At 66.6% G+C, this 16085-nt stretch overlaps 6 protein-coding genes across 14 annotated transcripts; 4 read left to right on the top strand and 2 right to left on the bottom strand.

The window, feature by feature from the left end:
- Positions 1 to 927: 927 nt before the first annotated feature.
- Positions 928 to 3701, top strand: MPZ (myelin protein zero). The gene is given in 6 exon segments (XM_040618815.1): positions 928 to 1165; positions 1683 to 1849; positions 1943 to 2156; positions 2238 to 2373; positions 2486 to 2546; positions 2697 to 3701. Coding segments are annotated over 6 exon segments (948 nt in total). The 5' UTR covers positions 928 to 1098; the 3' UTR covers positions 3000 to 3701.
- Positions 3702 to 5117: 1416 nt separating this feature from the next.
- Positions 5118 to 6537, bottom strand: PCP4L1 (Purkinje cell protein 4 like 1). Its single transcript, XM_040577861.1, has 3 exons — positions 6459 to 6537; positions 6189 to 6243; positions 5118 to 5840 (listed from the first exon to the last, which is right to left on the bottom strand). Exons 1-3 carry the CDS (start codon positions 6465 to 6467, stop codon positions 5704 to 5706), a joined length of 201 nt encoding a protein of 66 aa, XP_040433795.1. The 5' UTR covers positions 6468 to 6537; the 3' UTR covers positions 5118 to 5703.
- Positions 6538 to 7016: 479 nt separating this feature from the next.
- On the top strand, positions 7017 to 9957 carry NR1I3 (nuclear receptor subfamily 1 group I member 3). Of its 4 annotated transcripts, none has more exons than XM_040618730.1 (9): positions 7017 to 7218; positions 7426 to 7659; positions 8099 to 8229; positions 8589 to 8761; positions 8843 to 9051; positions 9126 to 9271; positions 9357 to 9473; positions 9553 to 9658; positions 9734 to 9957. In XM_040618730.1, exons 2-9 carry the CDS (start codon positions 7487 to 7489, stop codon positions 9861 to 9863), a joined length of 1185 nt encoding a protein of 394 aa, XP_040474664.1. In that variant the 5' UTR covers positions 7017 to 7218; positions 7426 to 7486; the 3' UTR covers positions 9864 to 9957. The 4 variants fall into 4 exon arrangements, with proteins under 4 accessions (XP_040474664.1, XP_040474662.1, XP_040474663.1 ...); XM_040618728.1 differs by having other exon boundaries at positions 7106 to 7218; positions 7426 to 7611; XM_040618729.1 differs by having other exon boundaries at positions 7106 to 7218; positions 8712 to 8761.
- TOMM40L (translocase of outer mitochondrial membrane 40 like) lies at positions 9934 to 12442 on the bottom strand. 3 transcript variants are annotated; one of them, XM_040618761.1, is made up of 9 exons: positions 12150 to 12442; positions 11818 to 11885; positions 11618 to 11710; positions 11315 to 11416; positions 11096 to 11201; positions 10898 to 11020; positions 10700 to 10776; positions 10520 to 10622; positions 9934 to 10447 (listed from the first exon to the last, which is right to left on the bottom strand). In XM_040618761.1, exons 1-9 carry the CDS (start codon positions 12403 to 12405, stop codon positions 10308 to 10310), a joined length of 1068 nt encoding a protein of 355 aa, XP_040474695.1. In that variant the 5' UTR covers positions 12406 to 12442; the 3' UTR covers positions 9934 to 10307. The 3 variants fall into 3 exon arrangements, with proteins under 3 accessions (XP_040474695.1, XP_040474698.1, XP_040474697.1); XM_040618763.1 differs by having other exon boundaries at positions 10313 to 10447; positions 11305 to 11416; XM_040618764.1 differs by lacking the exon at positions 10898 to 11020.
- A 1594-nt stretch (positions 12443 to 14036) lies between these two features.
- LOC121079975 (apolipoprotein A-II-like) lies at positions 14037 to 14533 on the top strand. The gene is made up of 2 exons (XM_040577830.1): positions 14037 to 14283; positions 14363 to 14533. The coding sequence occupies exons 1-2, from the start codon at positions 14081 to 14083 to the stop codon at positions 14478 to 14480; spliced, it is 321 nt and encodes a 106-aa protein (XP_040433764.1). The 5' UTR covers positions 14037 to 14080; the 3' UTR covers positions 14481 to 14533.
- A 52-nt stretch (positions 14534 to 14585) lies between these two features.
- Positions 14586 to 16079, top strand: UFC1 (ubiquitin-fold modifier conjugating enzyme 1). Of its 4 annotated transcripts, none has more exons than XM_040618847.1 (6): positions 14780 to 14983; positions 15045 to 15112; positions 15237 to 15254; positions 15376 to 15452; positions 15520 to 15610; positions 15683 to 15893. In XM_040618847.1, the coding sequence occupies exons 1-6, from the start codon at positions 14824 to 14826 to the stop codon at positions 15752 to 15754; spliced, it is 486 nt and encodes a 161-aa protein (XP_040474781.1). In that variant the 5' UTR covers positions 14780 to 14823; the 3' UTR covers positions 15755 to 15893. The 4 variants fall into 4 exon arrangements, with proteins under 4 accessions (XP_040474779.1, XP_040474778.1, XP_040474781.1 ...); XM_040618846.1 differs by having other exon boundaries at positions 14792 to 14946; positions 15237 to 15300; XM_040618845.1 differs by lacking the exon at positions 15520 to 15610 and having other exon boundaries at positions 14586 to 14983; positions 15683 to 16079.
- Positions 16080 to 16085: the final 6 nt, after the last annotated feature.

The following is a 16085-nucleotide window of genomic DNA, read 5'->3' as shown; positions in this document are numbered from 1 at the left end:
CCCGTTCCACCCCGCCGGGGGTTCCCGTTGCCCTGCAGAGCTGTTACCCCAGCTCCCCGTTGCCCCCAGGGCTGCCGGTCACCCCCTGTCCCCCCCCAGTGCTGCTGGGGCAAGGGCACGGGCTTCCCAGCCCACCGGGACCTTCCGCCCGCAGCTGCACATCAAAGCAGGGAAATCTCGCAGCTCCTGGGCAAGTCCTGGCCCCATCCCCGTCCTCGTCCACATCCACATCCCTGCCCCCATCCCAGTCCCCAACCCCGGCCCAGGCCCTGGTCCCAGCCCCATCCCTGGCCCCCCCTCCCCAGTGTAAGCTGTCTGCACCAAAAGCCGCCTGAGGAAAACCCCACTTCGGAGCTTTTCCCAAAAAAACACAACCTGCTCCTCAGCTGGTGGTAAAACAGCCAGGAGGCCACGGTGTGCAAAGTGGCACTTCGGTGGTCCCTGGCTCTTCGCCCCACAGGGAGGGATAGGCCTTGGTCCATCACTGGCCCCTCAAAGCTGTGTTTTCACCCCAAAATGGAGCTGGAGCAGAGGCTGCCAGGAGCGTGCTGGGCCGGAGCTGGCAGTGCTGGCTGGGGAGCCCCCCACTGCAGCACCGGAGCCGGGGGCTGCGCCTGCGGGTGCAGGCAGCTGGCACAGGAGGGGACATGCTGGCAGCCTGCAGCTCTGTCACCGTGAGACCCCCAAGCCCTGCTGGGTGGGTCCATCCCTGGGACCAACTGTGCACCGCAGCCATGTGCACCCAGTGCCCTCTGGCTCCAGCCACATTCCTGCTGAGCCGCCTCCGCTTCGAGCGGGAATGTGGCTGGACAAAGGGCGCTGTGTGCCCAGCACCCCCACCACATGCTTCCCCCTCCTCGCCCATGGCCGAACTAAATGCCCCCTTTCAGCACAGGGCAGCCAGCACCCCCTGGCCCCCCACCGCCCCGGCTGCCCGGCGCCCATTGGCCCAAGGCCGGAGCACCGCCGGCATCGTTCGGGGCTGCCTGCTCTTAAACCTCAGCCCCCGTCCCACCGGCACCCTTCGGCACACTGCCGGGCCCTGTGCACCGCCAGCCCTCCATGAGGCTCGGAGCCGGCTGGTGACAGGCAGCCACCATGTCACAGGGTGCCAGGGGCAGCGGCAGCCTCCTCCTCCTCCTTGCTGGGCTCCTCTGGGCACTGGGTAAGATGGGGACAGGGACAGGGGACCAGGACTGCTGGTCTGAAAGTCCTCATCCTGGATGCTGGGGGGGGGGGGTACCAGGGGGCTCCAAACCCCTGGGAGGTGGCCATGGGACTGGTGGCCACCCACACATCTGCTTTTGGGACTGGCAGTGGCAATACTGTGGGACCGTATCTGCTGGCATGCCCTGGTTCCTGTCGCCAGGCTGCAAGGCAAGTCCCAGCAATAGCCACCTCCTTGGGGACAGGTGACAGGTGCTGGGTGCTGGACCCAGCCCTGCTGGTGTCCCCAGGCAGTGGGACACGGTCGCCTTTGAGCCAGCCATGGGGACACCTGCGGGGGCACAAAAAGCCACTGTCCCCCACCAGCCCTTGTGCTTTCTTTGGGGCTACCAAAAGCCCTTTGGTGACAGCATGGGGCCAGCACGGGGGCACAGACTGGCCGGTGACCCCAGTGATGCGCACCGTCCCCATGCCAGGGTCCCCTGTGGGGCTGACAAGTTTGTGCCCCCTGGCAGGGCCATCCCCGACATCATCCATCCACGTGTACACGCAGCGGGAGGTGCACGGCACCGTTGGCTCCCACGTCACCCTCTCCTGCAGCTTCTGGTCCAGTGAGTGGATCTCCGAGGACATCTCCATCACATGGCACTTCCAAGCTGAGGGCTCCCGTGACAGCATCTCCGTAAGCACCCACTCCACTTTGGGGCTGGGGGCTGCCCTGCCGTGGCCAGAGCCACTGTGACCCTGATGTCCGTGTGTCTGTCCCCATGGCTAGATATTCCACTATGCCAAGGGCCAGCCCTACATCGATGACGTGGGCAGCTTCAAGGAGCGGATGGAGTGGGTGGGCAACCCCCACCGCAAGGACGGCTCCATCGTCATCCACAACCTGGACTACACCGACAATGGCACCTTCACCTGCGACGTCAAGAACCCCCCTGACATCGTGGGCAAGTCCTCCCAAGTCACACTCTACGTCTTTGAGAAAGGTATGGTGCTGGCAGTCCCCTCCTCACCTCCATTTCCCAGCTCTGGCCGGGGGGGCTGACAGGGCACTGGTGTCCCCGCAGTGCCCACCCGCTACGGTATCGTGCTGGGCTCCATCATTGGTGGGGCTCTGCTGCTGGTGGTCGTGGTGGTGGCCCTCGTCTATCTGATCCGCTACTGCTGGCTGCGGCGGCAGGCAGCCCTGCAGCGACGGCTGAGGTGAGCCCCACCGCCCAACTGGGACAAAACCACCCAAAAACGGGGCTGTCGGGTGGGGCTGGGGGGGTTGGCCTTTCTGAGCTGCCTGTTTGCCTTTCCATCCCAACTGCAGTGCCATGGAGAAGGGGAAGCTGCAGCGATCGGCTAAGGACGCATCCAAGCGCAGCCGGCAGGTGAGCACCAAGGGGTTAGGGGGGGCAAAACAGCCTGGCTGGGGTGGGGGCAATTCCCTCTCCCACCTTTTGGGGTGGGAGGAGAGGCTGTGGGGCAAAGCCCTCATAGTCAGGGGGTGCCGCAGCACTGACGCTGCCCCCTCCCCACAGGCACCCGTGCTCTACGCCATGCTGGACCACAGCCGCAGCACCAAGGCAGTGAGCGAGAAGAAAGCCAAGGGAGTCCCAGGGGACTCCCGCAAGGATAAGAAATAGCGGTTAGCGGGCAGGGAAGGTACCGCGGGAGCGGACGCCGGGGCCCCCCGGCCCCCCAAAGTCGTCATGACCATCGAGATGGAGCTGCGGGGGGAGGCCGCTGAGGCCACCCGCCCCTCACCTGCCGTCCGCTCCCCCAGCAAGGGCAGCCTCAAGAGCGCCCTGATGCACATCATCAAGCCAAACTCGGGGACCTGACACCCAGCCACCAGCGGAGCAGGGGGGCCAGGACATGGCCCCCCCAGCTCCGGGAAGCAGCCACCCCATGGCATGGGACCCAGCGAGGAGCAGGGTGTGGTCCTCGCCCTGGGTCCCCTGGCCTCGGGGATGCCCCGGCGTCCCCCAACCCTGTCCCAAAGCCCCTTGGTTGGTACCTTCCTCTGCGCAACCGCTGCCCTGCCCAGCCCTGGGCACCGATCTAATTTTTCTATTTGAAGATGCAACAACTGAACTCTGGCTCTGTCCCCCCTGGGCTGCCTCGGTCCCCCCTCCCCAGGGACCTGCAGGGTCCCTGCGGAACCGTGCTGCACCCATCTCTCCCCATCACACACCACCGCCCCAAAACCAGTCTCCAGGAGGGTTTCTCAGCCCCTGTTGTTGTTCCTTTTCTGGCCGTTTTCTCGTCTCTCCCTGCGACTGAGCCCAAATGATGTCGTGGGGTGGCTCCCGCCCTGTCCCCTCCATACTGCTCCCATCCTGCATTAACCCTCCCACCCTGTAACCCCCAGCCCCCTGCATCGGCCGGAGCCTCGTGGAGGAGGAGAGGCTTCGTCTGGGCTGAAGGGCCTGCCGGTGCCCATCACCCTGGAGCCGGGCGCCGCTCCCCAATGTGTTTTTCTACGCCCTGTCCATGTCCCCGCCATCCCCATGGCGCCATTAATAAAACTCACATCTCCAGGAGCCCAGCGTCTGCCCTGGCTCATCGCTGTTCCCTGTTTGAGGGGGGGTGGGCTGGGGGCTGAGCACTTTGAACTCATTGCACGGAGACTCACCAGCTCCCATAGGGAAAGGGGCATTGCTGCTGCTGTGCTACAGTTTCCCAGGGGTGAGGTGATGTCTCAAGGGTGACCTTGTGGCACCCCAGGACCCCCTCAGCCAGTGGGGGCTGTCCCTGAGGCCACCCATTATGGCCACACCCCACCCTAGGGCCACCTTCCCCCTCATCCCCATCAGCTGTTAATTAAAGCTCACTCCAATTAACACAGAGGCCAAGCCTCAAGTCCTGCCCTGGGTGCACAGCACCAGGCACGGCCATGGGGCGGGCAGGGGTCCACTGTTCACCCAGCAGTGACTGTCATCGTCCTGGCAGTGGGGCTCATGGATGGACCACAGCTCTGGCACTGGGGGTGGGGAGGCAGTTGGAGCACTGGGCTGACTCCATGCTGGAGTGGAGCCAGAGCATTCCTGCCCCAGGACTTGGTGCCAGCGCACAGCCCCATCCCGCTGCTGCACCATCCAGCTCTGCACCATCACCGGGGCTATAATTGTCTTTTCCCTAATAAGTCTGCAGAGCAAGTGGGGCTGAACCTAACCCCAGCGCTCTCAGGACCTCCCCTGGGCCCTGCCTTTCCCTTGGCCACCGATGCTGTTTTTCTTTCCAGGGAGCTATTTCTGCCAACATGCCACGGCTCTGCACTGGGTCCCACTGTCCCCGGTCCGCCCACAGCCTCAGGCGCCACAGGGACCAGCCTCACAGGTGCCTCACGTCCGAGCACACAGAAATCCCACTGCAAATCCCCCAAATGGCTTTGGTTTAACCACCCCAAAGCACTTTCTCATGATCAGCTGGTACCTTCTGTGGCTGCTCTTGGTGGTGCCGCAGCAGGAGCTGGGGTTGGGGACCACTGCCAAAGCCAGCCCTGAGCAAAACTTTGATGCCTGGAGGGCCATAGCACTGCAAAGCCTTCGTCCCCTGAGGAAGAGGAGCAGGCAGCAGCCTCTTTCATTGCCACTGCACAGAGCAGCATGATGAGAAATGAGGCCACAGCTCCAGGGGCTGAGACCCAGCGGTTGATAAATTAAGCGGGATTTCATGGGAAAAACCCCAAATTGGAGGGTGACAGGAGGTCCCAGGGGTGATGGGTGCCATTCCCAAAGCACTGGCTGAGGGGCCCCGTCCCTACAGGGGAGCCCTCCACCCTTATCTGGGGGCCACCCACACCCCTCAGGCAGGGACAGCCCAGCCCCCAAGATCCCTGAGGCTGCTTCTATCAGGGGGTTGCACCTGCTCCCCTGGGGAGAAGGGGGACCTGGGGGTCCCAGCCAGCAAGGGACTGTCCCCCACACTGCCTCCCACAGATCACAGACCACCCCAGCTCCTCTTCTCAATGGTTTATTTTTTACACATGCTAAAAGCCCCCCCCAGAGGAGGGGACAGGGGATGGTGACAATGACAGAAGCGTGAGGAGGGGACAGTGCGAGGATGGGGAGCACTGTGCAGGGGGAGCCCCAGTTTCCTGCGGTGGGCTGCAGCCTGCCGTAAGACCCATCACCCCTGCAGTGTTGCACCTCCTGGGACAGGACAGGGACTTCCCTTGCTCAGGGGACAGCAGTCCTGTTCCCCCTGCCCTTAGTGTCCCCAGCAGCCAGCATCATCGCCATGGACAGGCAAAAGGAGGCTGCCTCAGGAAAAAGGGCATTTTTATGCCACCCCTTCACACAAGGGCCACCTCCACTCCAGGGGGCACAGGACTTGGTTGTGTTCCCCCCACGATGGCTCCCCAGCTTCACCCAGGGTCCTGGCTCAGGGGTGGGTGAGGGGTAGGGCAGGGCTGAGCCCCCCCTAGCCCCACTCGCAGAGGATGGGGCAGCCCCAGCATGGCAGAGGTCAAGATGGGACCATGCCCACGTGCAAGAGCAGGGTGCCCGTCGCAGGCAGGGAGTCCCAGGACCCCAGAGCAGCTCAGGGCCCCGACTCCTTCTTCCGCTTCTGGAAGCGGCGGAATTTGCCCTGGATGGCGAGTGCAGCTTTCTCCGTCTCGGGCGCGCTCAGGTCAATGTCGATCTCTTCCTCCTCCTTCTTGGGGTCAGCAGCTTTGGCTGAGGGGGGGGAGGGGGGGGACAGGACAGGGGCTGCCCTGGTTACAGCCTGGCATCCTCAGGCTCACCCCAGCATCCAGTGAGCACCCTGACCCCCCACTCACCCAGCACCCAGGGTGGCACCCTGCCACCCTGCCAAGGGACAGGGGAAGGACAGAGCAGGTCCCCGCATCCATCCAGGTGTCACACACACCCCCCCCTCCACGGACACAGATTCCAGAGGCTCTGGGGACAGGAGCAGCTAGTGGGGTCCCAGCCACCGGGGATCCCTGGAGGGCATGGGACAGAGGTGACACCGGTGCCAGGGCATCCTGCGGGGTGCACCCCACCGGTGTCGGGGGTCCTCACCTTCCTGCTGCCTGCCGGGGGCCTCCGCCAGAGAGGGGGACTCATGGGGGCTGCGCTGTGGAGAGAAGGGGGTGCCCGGGGGTGACACGGGGCCCTTGGCAGCAAACCCGCACCACGGAGGATTACGGGCTCCATTTTGCTGGGGACCCCCCCCGGCCACCAGCGTCTCCCCCCGCCTCCAGCCCCCCCCCCCCGGCCAGTTCCTCTCCTGGCCCGTTGCTAAAAAAAAAAAGGAAAAAGCCCTTTTTCTGCTCGGCACCGGCCCCTCACCTCGCTCATGACCGCTCCGGTGCCGCCGCTCCCGGTGTGCGGTCCCCCGCGCGCGCGCCACCGCTTTTATAGGGGCGCGGCTGAGTGACGGCCACGGGAAGCCAATGGGGCGCGGGGGTGGGGCCGGGTGGGAACCCGCCCCCCCGCGTGTCACCCCACTCCCCGAGCCTTGACGCCCCGCGGAGCTGCACCCAAGGGGGCAGGGGGGGCCATGGCCGCTGCCACCCCCTGAGGTGCTGTGGAGGGGGACATGCGGGGGGGCAACGGGAGCTGCCCAGGGTCCTGGGACCAGGTGTCACTGCAGTGGCTGGGGACAGGGACCTTCCTCCAGGGTCACAAATGGCGGGATGGCTGCCACCGTGGTCTCCCCACTGCTCAGACACCCCCCCAGCAGCCATGTGCATGTCCCCTGCCTGCCAGGCCCCGTGTCTGTCTGTCCCCTGCCTGTCCCCTCCATGTCTGCCTGTCCCCCGTGCCCGCCATGCCCACACCTGCCTGTCCCCACTTGCCCCTCCCATGCTGCCTGTCCCCGCCTGCTGCAGCCTCGCTCAAGTTCAAGGTTCAAACTCCACAGGCTCTGGCCAGGCGGCGGTGGGGACGGGCAGGGGCCAGCTGGCCCCGCGCTCTGTGGCAGCCAGCACCGGGCACCAGCTACGCCAGCAGACACCAGGTCCCAGCACTGGCACCAAGGGGCACCGGTCACCTTCAGGGTGCCAGGTGGTGGCTCGGTGGTGGCTGAGGTGAGGGGCCACAGCGGCAGGTGGGTGCATGAGGACAGCACGCTGTGGGGTGGGTGGGACACTGTGCTTTTGGGGGACGTGTAGGGGACGGGGCGCAGGAGCCGGTGCCGGGGCAGCAGCTGCCCTGCGGGGCACAGTGCCGGGTGTTGCTCAAGCAGGAGCTGCACCGTGTGTACACACATGCGTGTGCACGTGCTCACACCCCGCACACTCACCCTGGCCTGCAGGCTCCGTCCTTGCTGTGGTTGCCCTGCTCGGGTGCCATCACCCGCGTCCCTGGCCACATCGATGTCAAGCACCTCAGATGCGGACAGAAGCCCCTGCCCGCTGCTGGGACCCCAGGGCCCCGAGGGGGAGGACACGGAGCCCAGGGAGGAGAAAGTCTGTGCCGTGTGCGGGGACCGTGCCACCGGGTATCACTTCCACGTCATGACGTGTGAGGGCTGCAAGGGCTTCTTCAGGTGGGGGCTGCCACCGCGGGGGGATCCACGGCTGCTCTGCAGCACCGGATGAGGGACGAGGTGGGATGAGGCTGAGGAAGGGGACAAGACGGGATGGGACGGGACAGGATGGGATGTGACAAGATGGACTGAAATGGGACACGACGGGCTGGGAGAAGGGGACAGGGCAGGGTGGGACAAATGGGCTGGGACAAGACGCAGCGGGGTGGGATGGAACAAGATGGTCCCATGGACAGGGACTGGGTAGGACAAGACAGGACAACAGCTGCCACCCCATGCTCGGGCCACCTGGCTTCTCCAGGGCACAGTGGTGATGGGGTCCTGGGGGCTGGAGGTGGCCCCTGCCCTAGGACATCCCGTCCCCCAGCCCCTGCTGCCCACCCCCCAGGGACAGAGTGACAGTCCCTATGGCCTCATGGCTGGGCCCATGTCCCTCCAGGCGCTCCATCAACAAGGGCATCCGCTTCACCTGCCCCTTCACCCAGAGCTGCCCCATCACCAAGGCGAAGCGGCGGCAGTGCCAGGCCTGCCGCCTCCAGAAGTGCCTCGACGTGGGCATGCGGAAGGACAGTGAGTGTGGTGGCACAAGGGACGGTGAGGGGGACACAGAGGAGACCTGGGGGGGAGGAGGGGGACATGGAAGACTGGGTGGGAGGACAGGGTGAGGGCATGGGGCAGAGGTGACCAGCCTGGGTGGAGTGGCAGGGGAGGACATGGGGGCAGAGGGGATGGGGCAGCCCAGGGGCAAGGGGACAGCAAGGGACAGAGGCTTAGGAGTGACAGCAAGGGGGCACAGGAGAGAGGGGACAAGGGGGACCACCTCGGGGAGAGTGGATCATGAGGTGCTGGCATCTCCGAGCACCCGGCGCCCCCTGCCACCAGTGACTCTGGTCGCTGGGCTGGGGGTGACGGTGGCGGTGGGGCGGCAGTGATCATGTCAGAGGAGGCTCTGCGGCGGCGGCGGGCACTGTGGGGCCAGCGGCGGCTGGCGCGGGAGCAGCCGGTGGGGCTGACGGCGGAGCAGCAGGAGCTCATCGGCATCCTCATCGCAGCCCACCAGCACACCTTCGACTCCAGCTTCTCCCAGTTCACACACTACTGGGTGAGTGGGGAGCCCCTGGAACCCGGCTGTCCCTGCAGGTGCCCCAGCACGGCGCTGACACCCTGGCTGCCTTCACCGCAGCCTGCTGTGCGACTCTACGTGCCCAGCCCGCAGCCACAGAGCCCACCGGAGCCAGGTGGCCCTGCTGCATGGCCACCGCCCCTGCAGCCAGACTGCCTGGACGACGAAGTGCTGCCTGATGTCTTCTCCATGCTGCCCCACTTTGCCGACCTCAGCACTTTCATGATCCAGCAAGTCATCAACTTTGCCAAGGAGATCCCAGCCTTCAGGTCTGCAAGGGGGAGCATGGGCAGGAGACCCCCGCTGCCACCCTGGCCCTGATGCCTCCCCTCGCCCCCGGCAGGAGCTTGCCCATCGATGACCAGATCTCGCTGCTGAAAGGGGCCACCCTGGACATCTGCCAGATCCAGTTCAACACTGTCTTCAACGCAGAGACCAACGCCTGGGAGTGCGGGCAGCACTGCTACACCATCCAGGACGGAGCCCTGGGTGAGGTGGAGCGCGGCAGCACTGGGGAGCAGGGGTAAGCCATGTCCCCATCCCAGCTCACCTGTCACCGCCACACTCCCCCCAGCCGGCTTTCAGCAGATCTACCTGGAGCCACTGCTCAAGTTCCACATTAGCCTGAAGAAGCTGCATCTGCATGAGGCAGAGTACGTCCTGCTCCAGGCCATGCTGCTCTTCTCACCAGGTAGGGACTGCGGGGGGCCGCAGCAGTGGGGCGTCCCCTTGGCCCTGCTGACAGGCACCCACTCGCCCTGCGCCCCCAGACCACGCCGGCATCACCCAGCGGGACTTCATCGATCAGTTCCAGGAGAAGGTGGCCCTGACACTCAAGAGCTACATCGACCACCAGCACCCCATGCCTGAGGGCAGGTATGTGCAGGGGAGGGTGGGCACGGCCTTGGTCCCCTCTGGGTCTGAGCCAGGCATCCCGTCCCCGCCTCCCAGATTTCTCTATGCAAAGCTGCTGCTGCTGCTGACTGAGCTGCAGACGCTGAAGGTGGAGAACACACGGCAGATACTCCACATCCAGGACCTATCCTCCATGACGCCGCTGCTCTCCGAAATCATCAGCTAGAGCCCGCAACATGTTCCAGCCCCCAGCTGTGAGCACCACAGCTCAACAGCTATCACTGCACTTTACAGGGCAGAGTAAAGCTCCTTTATTTTTCCAGGCTCTGCAGATGCGTGCGCCCAGAGCCGCCCCCTGCGCCGCTGGAGGGAAACCGAGGCAGAGCAGGGGTGGGAGCAGAGGGAAGCATGGTGCTGGGGCGAGGAGGGCGGCACAGGTGAGTGCCAGGGCCCATGGAGGCCCCCAGGCCCCAAGCAGCAGCTGCTCCTCAGCCCAAAGGTGCTAACACAAGCCACGTGCTGTCACACAGTGTCCCCCGGCCACAAGGGACCAGGTCTCCACACCATCGGCTCCCCTGACACCGTGGCACAAATGCAGGGCCCAGCTGGTGCCGCGCACAGCAGCTCCCTGAGCAGGACGGTGGCACGTGCCGCCCACCCCTGCGGTCCCTCAGCCCACAATGACGCTGAAGCCGCAGTGGAAACGGTTCTTCCAGTGGTTCAGGAAGGCACCCAGAGCCAGGGTGACGGGCAGGGGGGGCAGCTTCTTCTCCAGAACGCCCCCAACGCTCCAATTACTGTCCAGGAGCCCTGCGAGGGTGGACAGGATGAGGGCCTGGCCAGCGCTGGGGCTGCCAGGTGCCAGTACGGCTCCTCGCTCACCTCTGAAGACCATGTTGGCCTGTGGCAGGTTGAGCTGGTAGCCAAAGGCGAAGGTGGTATCCTGCAGCCGGGTGTTGGCCTCCAGCTCCACCCCAACCTGCACCTGGGGGGAGGAAAACCTGAGGCCCTGGGGCAGAGAGAGGGACACACAGGGTAGAGGGACACACAGGGGACACTCACCTGCTCGTTGGCTCGGTGGTAGTAGCTGGCATGGGCACCACCATACCCCACGTTCAGTGTTGCCACCCACTTTAGAGCTGGAAGAGAGAAGTAAAGCAGAGGGCGAGGGGAGCCAGGGCATCCCGCCAGGGCCAGCACGACAGGCAGGACCCCCAGGGCTGTGTCTGCAGCCCCCTCAAGCGCAGGGCGCCTGCGTACCCGTGTATTTGCCCGCCAGCGTGAGGATGGCTCCCTCCTCCCCTGGCCGCCGGTGGTAAACCATCTCCCCACCCAGGACAAGGCGGGAGGTGACGCTCTGGAGGAAATGGGCCACCAGGATCACTGTGGGGACAGTACGGCCCTCAGCACACAAGCCCCCCCGGGCCTGGCAGCCAGAGGGGGGAATACCCTGCTCACCAGACTCGCCAAGGAGATCGGGGTTGCCCAGCGTGAGGGTAGCGGTGCAGTCGTCCCCCCGGTACTCGCCGTCGAACTGCCACGTCACGAACTTGGTCTGGTGAGTCTGTGAAGGGACAGGCACCGCAGCAGGTACTGCCATCGCCCCTGCCGCCAGCTAGGGGTGCCAGAGACCCTCCAGCACCCACTACTGCGGGGTCATCTCCCACCTGGCCCCACCTGGAAGACGGCTTTGGTGCGGATGCGCTCGGCCACAAGGTGCAGCACTTGGGCATTGAGGCTGCCGCTGTTGTCCATGTCCCCAGTCAGCGTGGGGAAGGCCTGGGAACGAGGCAGGGCGTCAGCTGGGGAGACAGGAACCCCCTGCCTCCCGTGATCCTGACTTGAGCTGCAGGGTGGGGCCCCCTTGCCCTGAGATAACCCCCACCCACCCTCAGGACACCCCCGTGCCACCGCACCCCCCATCTTGGGACCATGCAGCCACCCTGAGGGCACCCCTCACTCCAGGGTGCGGGGTCTCACCTCGGTGGGGCCGAGCTGCCGGTCCCCCACAAAAGTGGCATTGAAGTGGTAGCTGGAGGGGCCGAGGGTGCTCATGTGAACCGTGTGCGTCACCTGCGGGGACGGGATGTCAGGGAGCCAGGGGGCAGCCGGGGGCGGGGGCAGCCGCTCCCCCCGCAGCACAGTCCTGCCCCCCCTCAAGTCCCTGTGGTGCCCCTGACCTGGAAGTGGCTGCTCAGGGTCTTGGTGACGATCAGCTTCACCCCTTCCATTTGCTGCGGGAAAACCTCTGCGGGAAAGAGGGGCCTGACCGGGGACCCCGCCGCCAGCCCCCGGCTCCGCGGCCAGACCCCCCAGGCAGCCCCCCGCCCTGGGGCCAGCCCCCGCTACCAGCCCACCGCCCCGAAGGCCACCCACACCCCTCCCCACCGGCACCGCCGTGCCCCCCGCTGCCAGCCCGTCCACCCACGCCGCCAGGACCCCCCACCGCCGCCGGGGCCACCCGAGGGCCTGGCCCCGCCACCCCTGGGCGCCGCTGGCCTCCCAGCCCCACCTTTGCACTGCCGGTGCAGCTCATCGAAGCTGCCGGGGCTCCCGAGCGGCTCCCCTCGGCGCGGGGCCCGGGGCGCGGCGGGGCCCAGCGCGTTGCCCATGCCCGGCCCGGCTCTACGGCCGCCCGCGCCCCTCGTCGCCGCCGGGCGCCGCCATCGCGGGCGCGGGCACCGCCGCTGCCGGAAGCGGCTTCGCGAGGGCGCGCCCGCCCGAGGCCGCCGCCGCCATTGCTGGGGCGGGCAGCACTCGCCGCCCATTGGCTGAGCCGGCGGGGCTGGGCCGCAGCCACCGAGCCCCCCCAGAGCCCCGGCGCCGCGCAGTGCTGTTCCGGTGCTGCCGCGTTCCGCCACGCCGGTGCAGCCCCGCGCCCACCCCGCCGCGTCCTGTGTGTCCCCCTCACCTTGTTTCCCCGCTCCCGTTCCGTTCCTGTGTCCACTCTGTCCCTCCTCCCCACACCCCTTCATGTCCCGCATCCCCTCCTTGCGCCCCCAGACCCTGCTAGCTGTGCCTCAATTCCCCTCCATTTGTCTCCCGCGGCCCCTCCCTGTGCCCCCTCCCACACACATCCCGTCCCCCTGCTTGCTCTACATCCTCAGTCCTGCATCCCACTCCTTGCCCTCTGCCCTGTGTCCCTGGACCTTCCCTGTGTCCCCTGTCCCTGCTGCCGTCACCAGCAGCTTCCCTGGAAACAGCTGGTGTAGGCAGGGGCTCAGAGGGAAAGGGGCCCCAGTGGCCCCACGGGTGAGCCCAGGGAACGAAGAGCTTTTGTCCCTGGTGCCACACAGGTGCCCTTTGGCCGTGTGTGCCCAAACAGAGCCACAGCTGGCCCCTGGCTGGGCCCCGTGGTGGGGTGTCCCCAGGTTCCCCCCCCATGAGTGCTGCCACCAGGAGTCAGCAGGGACAGCCCCCAACTGCCCCATGCTGAGTCACACTGTCACGTTGGCAGCCGAGGGTCAGCGATAAGGCAGGTGACAACCTTTGCCCCACAGATGCCGGGGCAGGCTGGTGCGCAGCCCCCCAGGCCGCCCCCACCAAACCAGGACCCCAGAGTGGAGCAGCCACCTGAACCCACAGGATTGGGGCAGAGGGGTGGTGAGTGCTGCAGCTGGAGCATGAGGGGGCCTGAGGCTGGGGGCAGGTAGGACTGCTTTGGAGGTCCCGCTATGCTGTATGGTTACAGCATGTTGTGGGACTGCAACATGCCACAGGGCTCCCACTTGCCACAGGGCTCCAACATGCCACAGAGCAACCAAGTGCCATGGGACCACCACACACCACAGGGACATCAGCCAAGCCCCCATGGTGGCAGCCCCAGCTCCCATGTTCCCCCCGCAGCCAAAACCCCTGGGCCATTGTCACCCACTATCCATGTCCTGCCCAGGGGGACAGGGCCCCAGGGTGCAGGGCCACCCTCGGTGAGGACAAGGAGGGGCTGCCCCCTGCAGTGACCCTTACCCCCACCGTGTTTACCCAGGCTGTGGCAGGGGCCGGCGGCACGGCCTCCCTGGCCCAGGGGCGGGAGCTGGCCCGGGGAATATAAGCAGTCCCCGAGAGGGCACCCCCACAGTCCTGTGAGGTGAGTGTTATCTGGCACCCCACGCCTGGGCAGGACAAGGCTGTGGGGCTGGAATGGGGCAGGGTGGATAATGCCGTGGGGTGGGATGGGACAGGAGTGGGGCAGGGTGATGCCAGTGGGGCTGGGACAGGCCCATGGCCATAGGGTGGGGATACTGGAGCTGTGGGGCAGGGACGGGGCAGTGCTGCAGGGCAGGAGGGGGACCGAGGTTCCATGGGGTGGGATGGGGCACGATGGGGATGCTGCAGCAGCAGCAGGGGGGTGGGAAGCTGCTGCAGGGCAGAAGGGGATGGCAGAGCCATGGGACAGGCTAGCCACCGCTGATCCGGCCCCACAGGACCCCCAGCCCTGCCGAGATGAAGGTGCTGGTGGCCGCCCTGGTGCTGCTCTGCGCCTGCCACCTCCAGGCTGCTCTGGTGAGGCGCGAGACTCCGGATGAGGAGGCTGCCCCTGCGGCCATCGATGACTTCTTCACCCGCCATTTCCAGTCTCTCTCCAACTTCATGACCAAAGACCTGCCGCAGAAGCTGCAGGCAGAGGAGCTGCGCAGCCAGGCTGAGTATGGGGGGCAGCAGCGGGCACGGGGCCTCCCCTCAGCTGCCCCTCGGCACCCCCTTCATGGCCCGTCTCTCCCCCAGGGCCTACCTGGACCGGGCTAACAAGCAGCTGGCCCCACTGGCCCAGGAGCTGCGGAGCAACGTCCTCAGCCTCTTCTCATCACTGCTGGACCTGGGCAAGGGTGAGGGGCAGCCCTGAGCCCTGCCATGGCAACCCCCATGCCCCTGTGACAATAAAGTCTTGGAGCTGCCGCTGCCGTGTCCCTGGTGCTGGGGGAAAGCCCCGGGAAGGGAGGGAGGGAAGGAGGAGGTGCGGGAGCGGCTGAGACCCCACAAACTCAGTGCTGCCAGCACTACAAGCAAAGACGCCAAAGCAGCTTCGCGCCCCGGGCGTGCCCCTAATAAAGATGGCGGCGCCAACCTGCTACACGCCCTTGTCGCCGCGCGTCGCGCCCCCAAGCAAGATGGCGGCGCGGGGCCAGCGCTTTCACTGTCGTCACTTCCGCCCCGAGCCAAGATGGGCCGCTTCCGGCGGCGGGGAGATGGCGGAGGAGGCGGCGCGGCGGGCGGTGGCGGAGCTGCCGCTGTTGCGGACGTCGGCGGGACCGCGGGACCGGGAGGGCTGGGCGCCGCGCCTGAAGGAGGAGTACCGCGCCCTCATCCAGGTGCGCCGGGCCAAGCCCCGCCGGTCAGGCTCCCCCGGTTCCCCCCCCCCTCCGGCTTCCCCCCCCGTTCCCTCCGCTCACCCCCGCTCGCCCCCCAGTACGTAGAGAACAACAAGCGCGCCGACAACGACTGGTTCCGTCTGGAGTCCAACGCCGAGGGCACCCGGTGGGTGAACGGGGCCGGTAGGGTGAGGCACGGACCGGGCCTCCCGCCGCCCCCGGGCCGCCTCAGTGTGCGGAGGAGGTCCCGGGACTGAGGGGGGCGGGGGCCGCTCCCCCGTGTGTTGCAGGTGGTTCGGGAAGTGCTGGTACGTCCATGAGCTGCTCAAGTATGAGTTTGCCATCGAGTTTGATGTGAGTGGGGTAGGGGTCAGGGGGCCGCGGGGTCGGAGGGCTTGAGGGGCCGCTGACCCCGCCTGCCCACCCCAGATCCCGGTGACCTACCCCTCCACCGCCCCCGAGATTGCCATCCCCGAGCTGGACGGGAAGACAGCCAAGATGTACAGGTGGGTGAAGGGCGCTGCCGCCCCGAGGTGGGCCGGGGGGGAGCTGACAGCTGCCTCCTCCCTGCAGGGGCGGCAAGATCTGCCTCAGCGACCACTTCAAGCCCCTCTGGGCTAGGAACGTCCCCAAATTCGGTTTGGCCCATCTGATGGCGCTGGGGGTGAGTCGCGGGGGGGGTTGTCCCCGTTTGGGGGGTGGTCCCTGTGGGGCTGCTCACCCTCTTTCCCCACAGCTGGGCCCGTGGCTGGCCGTGGAAATCCCCGACCTCGTCGCCAAAGGCATCATCCAGCACAAGGAGAAGTGAGCGGTGGCTGGAGGGGAGCGCTGGTGCGGTGCAGCACCGCGCCCCCCCCCCCCCCCCACCCCCCCCCCACCCCAGCTGCGCCCACTGCCCCCCTGCCACTTCGCTGCTGCTCCTCAATAAACTCTTCAGCTCCAGCCTTGCCCTTGCCTGCTGCTCTGGGGGTCCTAGCGGGGGTACCCCCAGACCTCGGGGGTCCAGCCGCCCAGCGCGACCCTACAGTAACACTTCACCGGAACGCGCTGTTTTTTTAAGAAGACGGGGTGCGGCGGCTCCTTTAAGAGCGGCGGGGGACGCCGCGCGGTCTCCATAGCGACGCGGTGGCGCGGGGCGG

This window comes from Falco naumanni, chromosome 20 (assembly GCF_017639655.2).
Source record: "Falco naumanni isolate bFalNau1 chromosome 20, bFalNau1.pat, whole genome shotgun sequence".
NCBI classification, from domain to species: Eukaryota; Metazoa; Chordata; class Aves; order Falconiformes; family Falconidae; genus Falco; species Falco naumanni.
This window is presented reverse-complemented; position numbering and strand designations above follow the sequence as displayed.

Coding starts and splice junctions, on each gene's coding strand:
- PCP4L1 (XM_040577861.1), bottom strand. Junction 5,841..6,188: donor CCCCGGCAGGCAGCAGGAAG/GTGAGGACCCCC, acceptor CCCCCCCCTCAG/CCAAAGCTGCTGACCCCAAG.
- NR1I3 (XM_040618730.1), top strand. CDS start 7,487: ATGTCAAGCACCTCAGATGCGGACAGAAGCCCCTGCCCGCTGCTGGGA. Junction 9,052..9,125: donor AAGGAGATCCCAGCCTTCAG/GTCTGCAAGGGG, acceptor CGCCCCCGGCAG/GAGCTTGCCCATCGATGACC. Junction 9,272..9,356: donor CATCCAGGACGGAGCCCTGG/GTGAGGTGGAGC, acceptor CACTCCCCCCAG/CCGGCTTTCAGCAGATCTAC.
- TOMM40L (XM_040618761.1), bottom strand. CDS start 12,405: ATGGGCGGCGAGTGCTGCCCGCCCCAGCAATGGCGGCGGCGGCCTCGG. Junction 10,777..10,897: donor GCTGGCGGGCAAATACACGG/GTACGCAGGCGC, acceptor TCTCTCTTCCAG/CTCTAAAGTGGGTGGCAACA. Junction 10,623..10,699: donor ACCACCGAGCCAACGAGCAG/GTGAGTGTCCCC, acceptor TCCTCCCCCCAG/GTGCAGGTTGGGGTGGAGCT.
- LOC121079975 (XM_040577830.1), top strand. CDS start 14,081: ATGAAGGTGCTGGTGGCCGCCCTGGTGCTGCTCTGCGCCTGCCACCTC. Junction 14,284..14,362: donor GAGCTGCGCAGCCAGGCTGA/GTATGGGGGGCA, acceptor TCTCTCCCCCAG/GGCCTACCTGGACCGGGCTA.
- UFC1 (XM_040618845.1), top strand. CDS start 14,689: ATGGCGGCGCCAACCTGCTACACGCCCTTGTCGCCGCGCGTCGCGCCC. Junction 14,984..15,044: donor CCGCCGGTCAGGCTCCCCCG/GTTCCCCCCCCC, acceptor CTCGCCCCCCAG/TACGTAGAGAACAACAAGCG. Junction 15,453..15,682: donor AAGACAGCCAAGATGTACAG/GTGGGTGAAGGG, acceptor CTTTCCCCACAG/CTGGGCCCGTGGCTGGCCGT.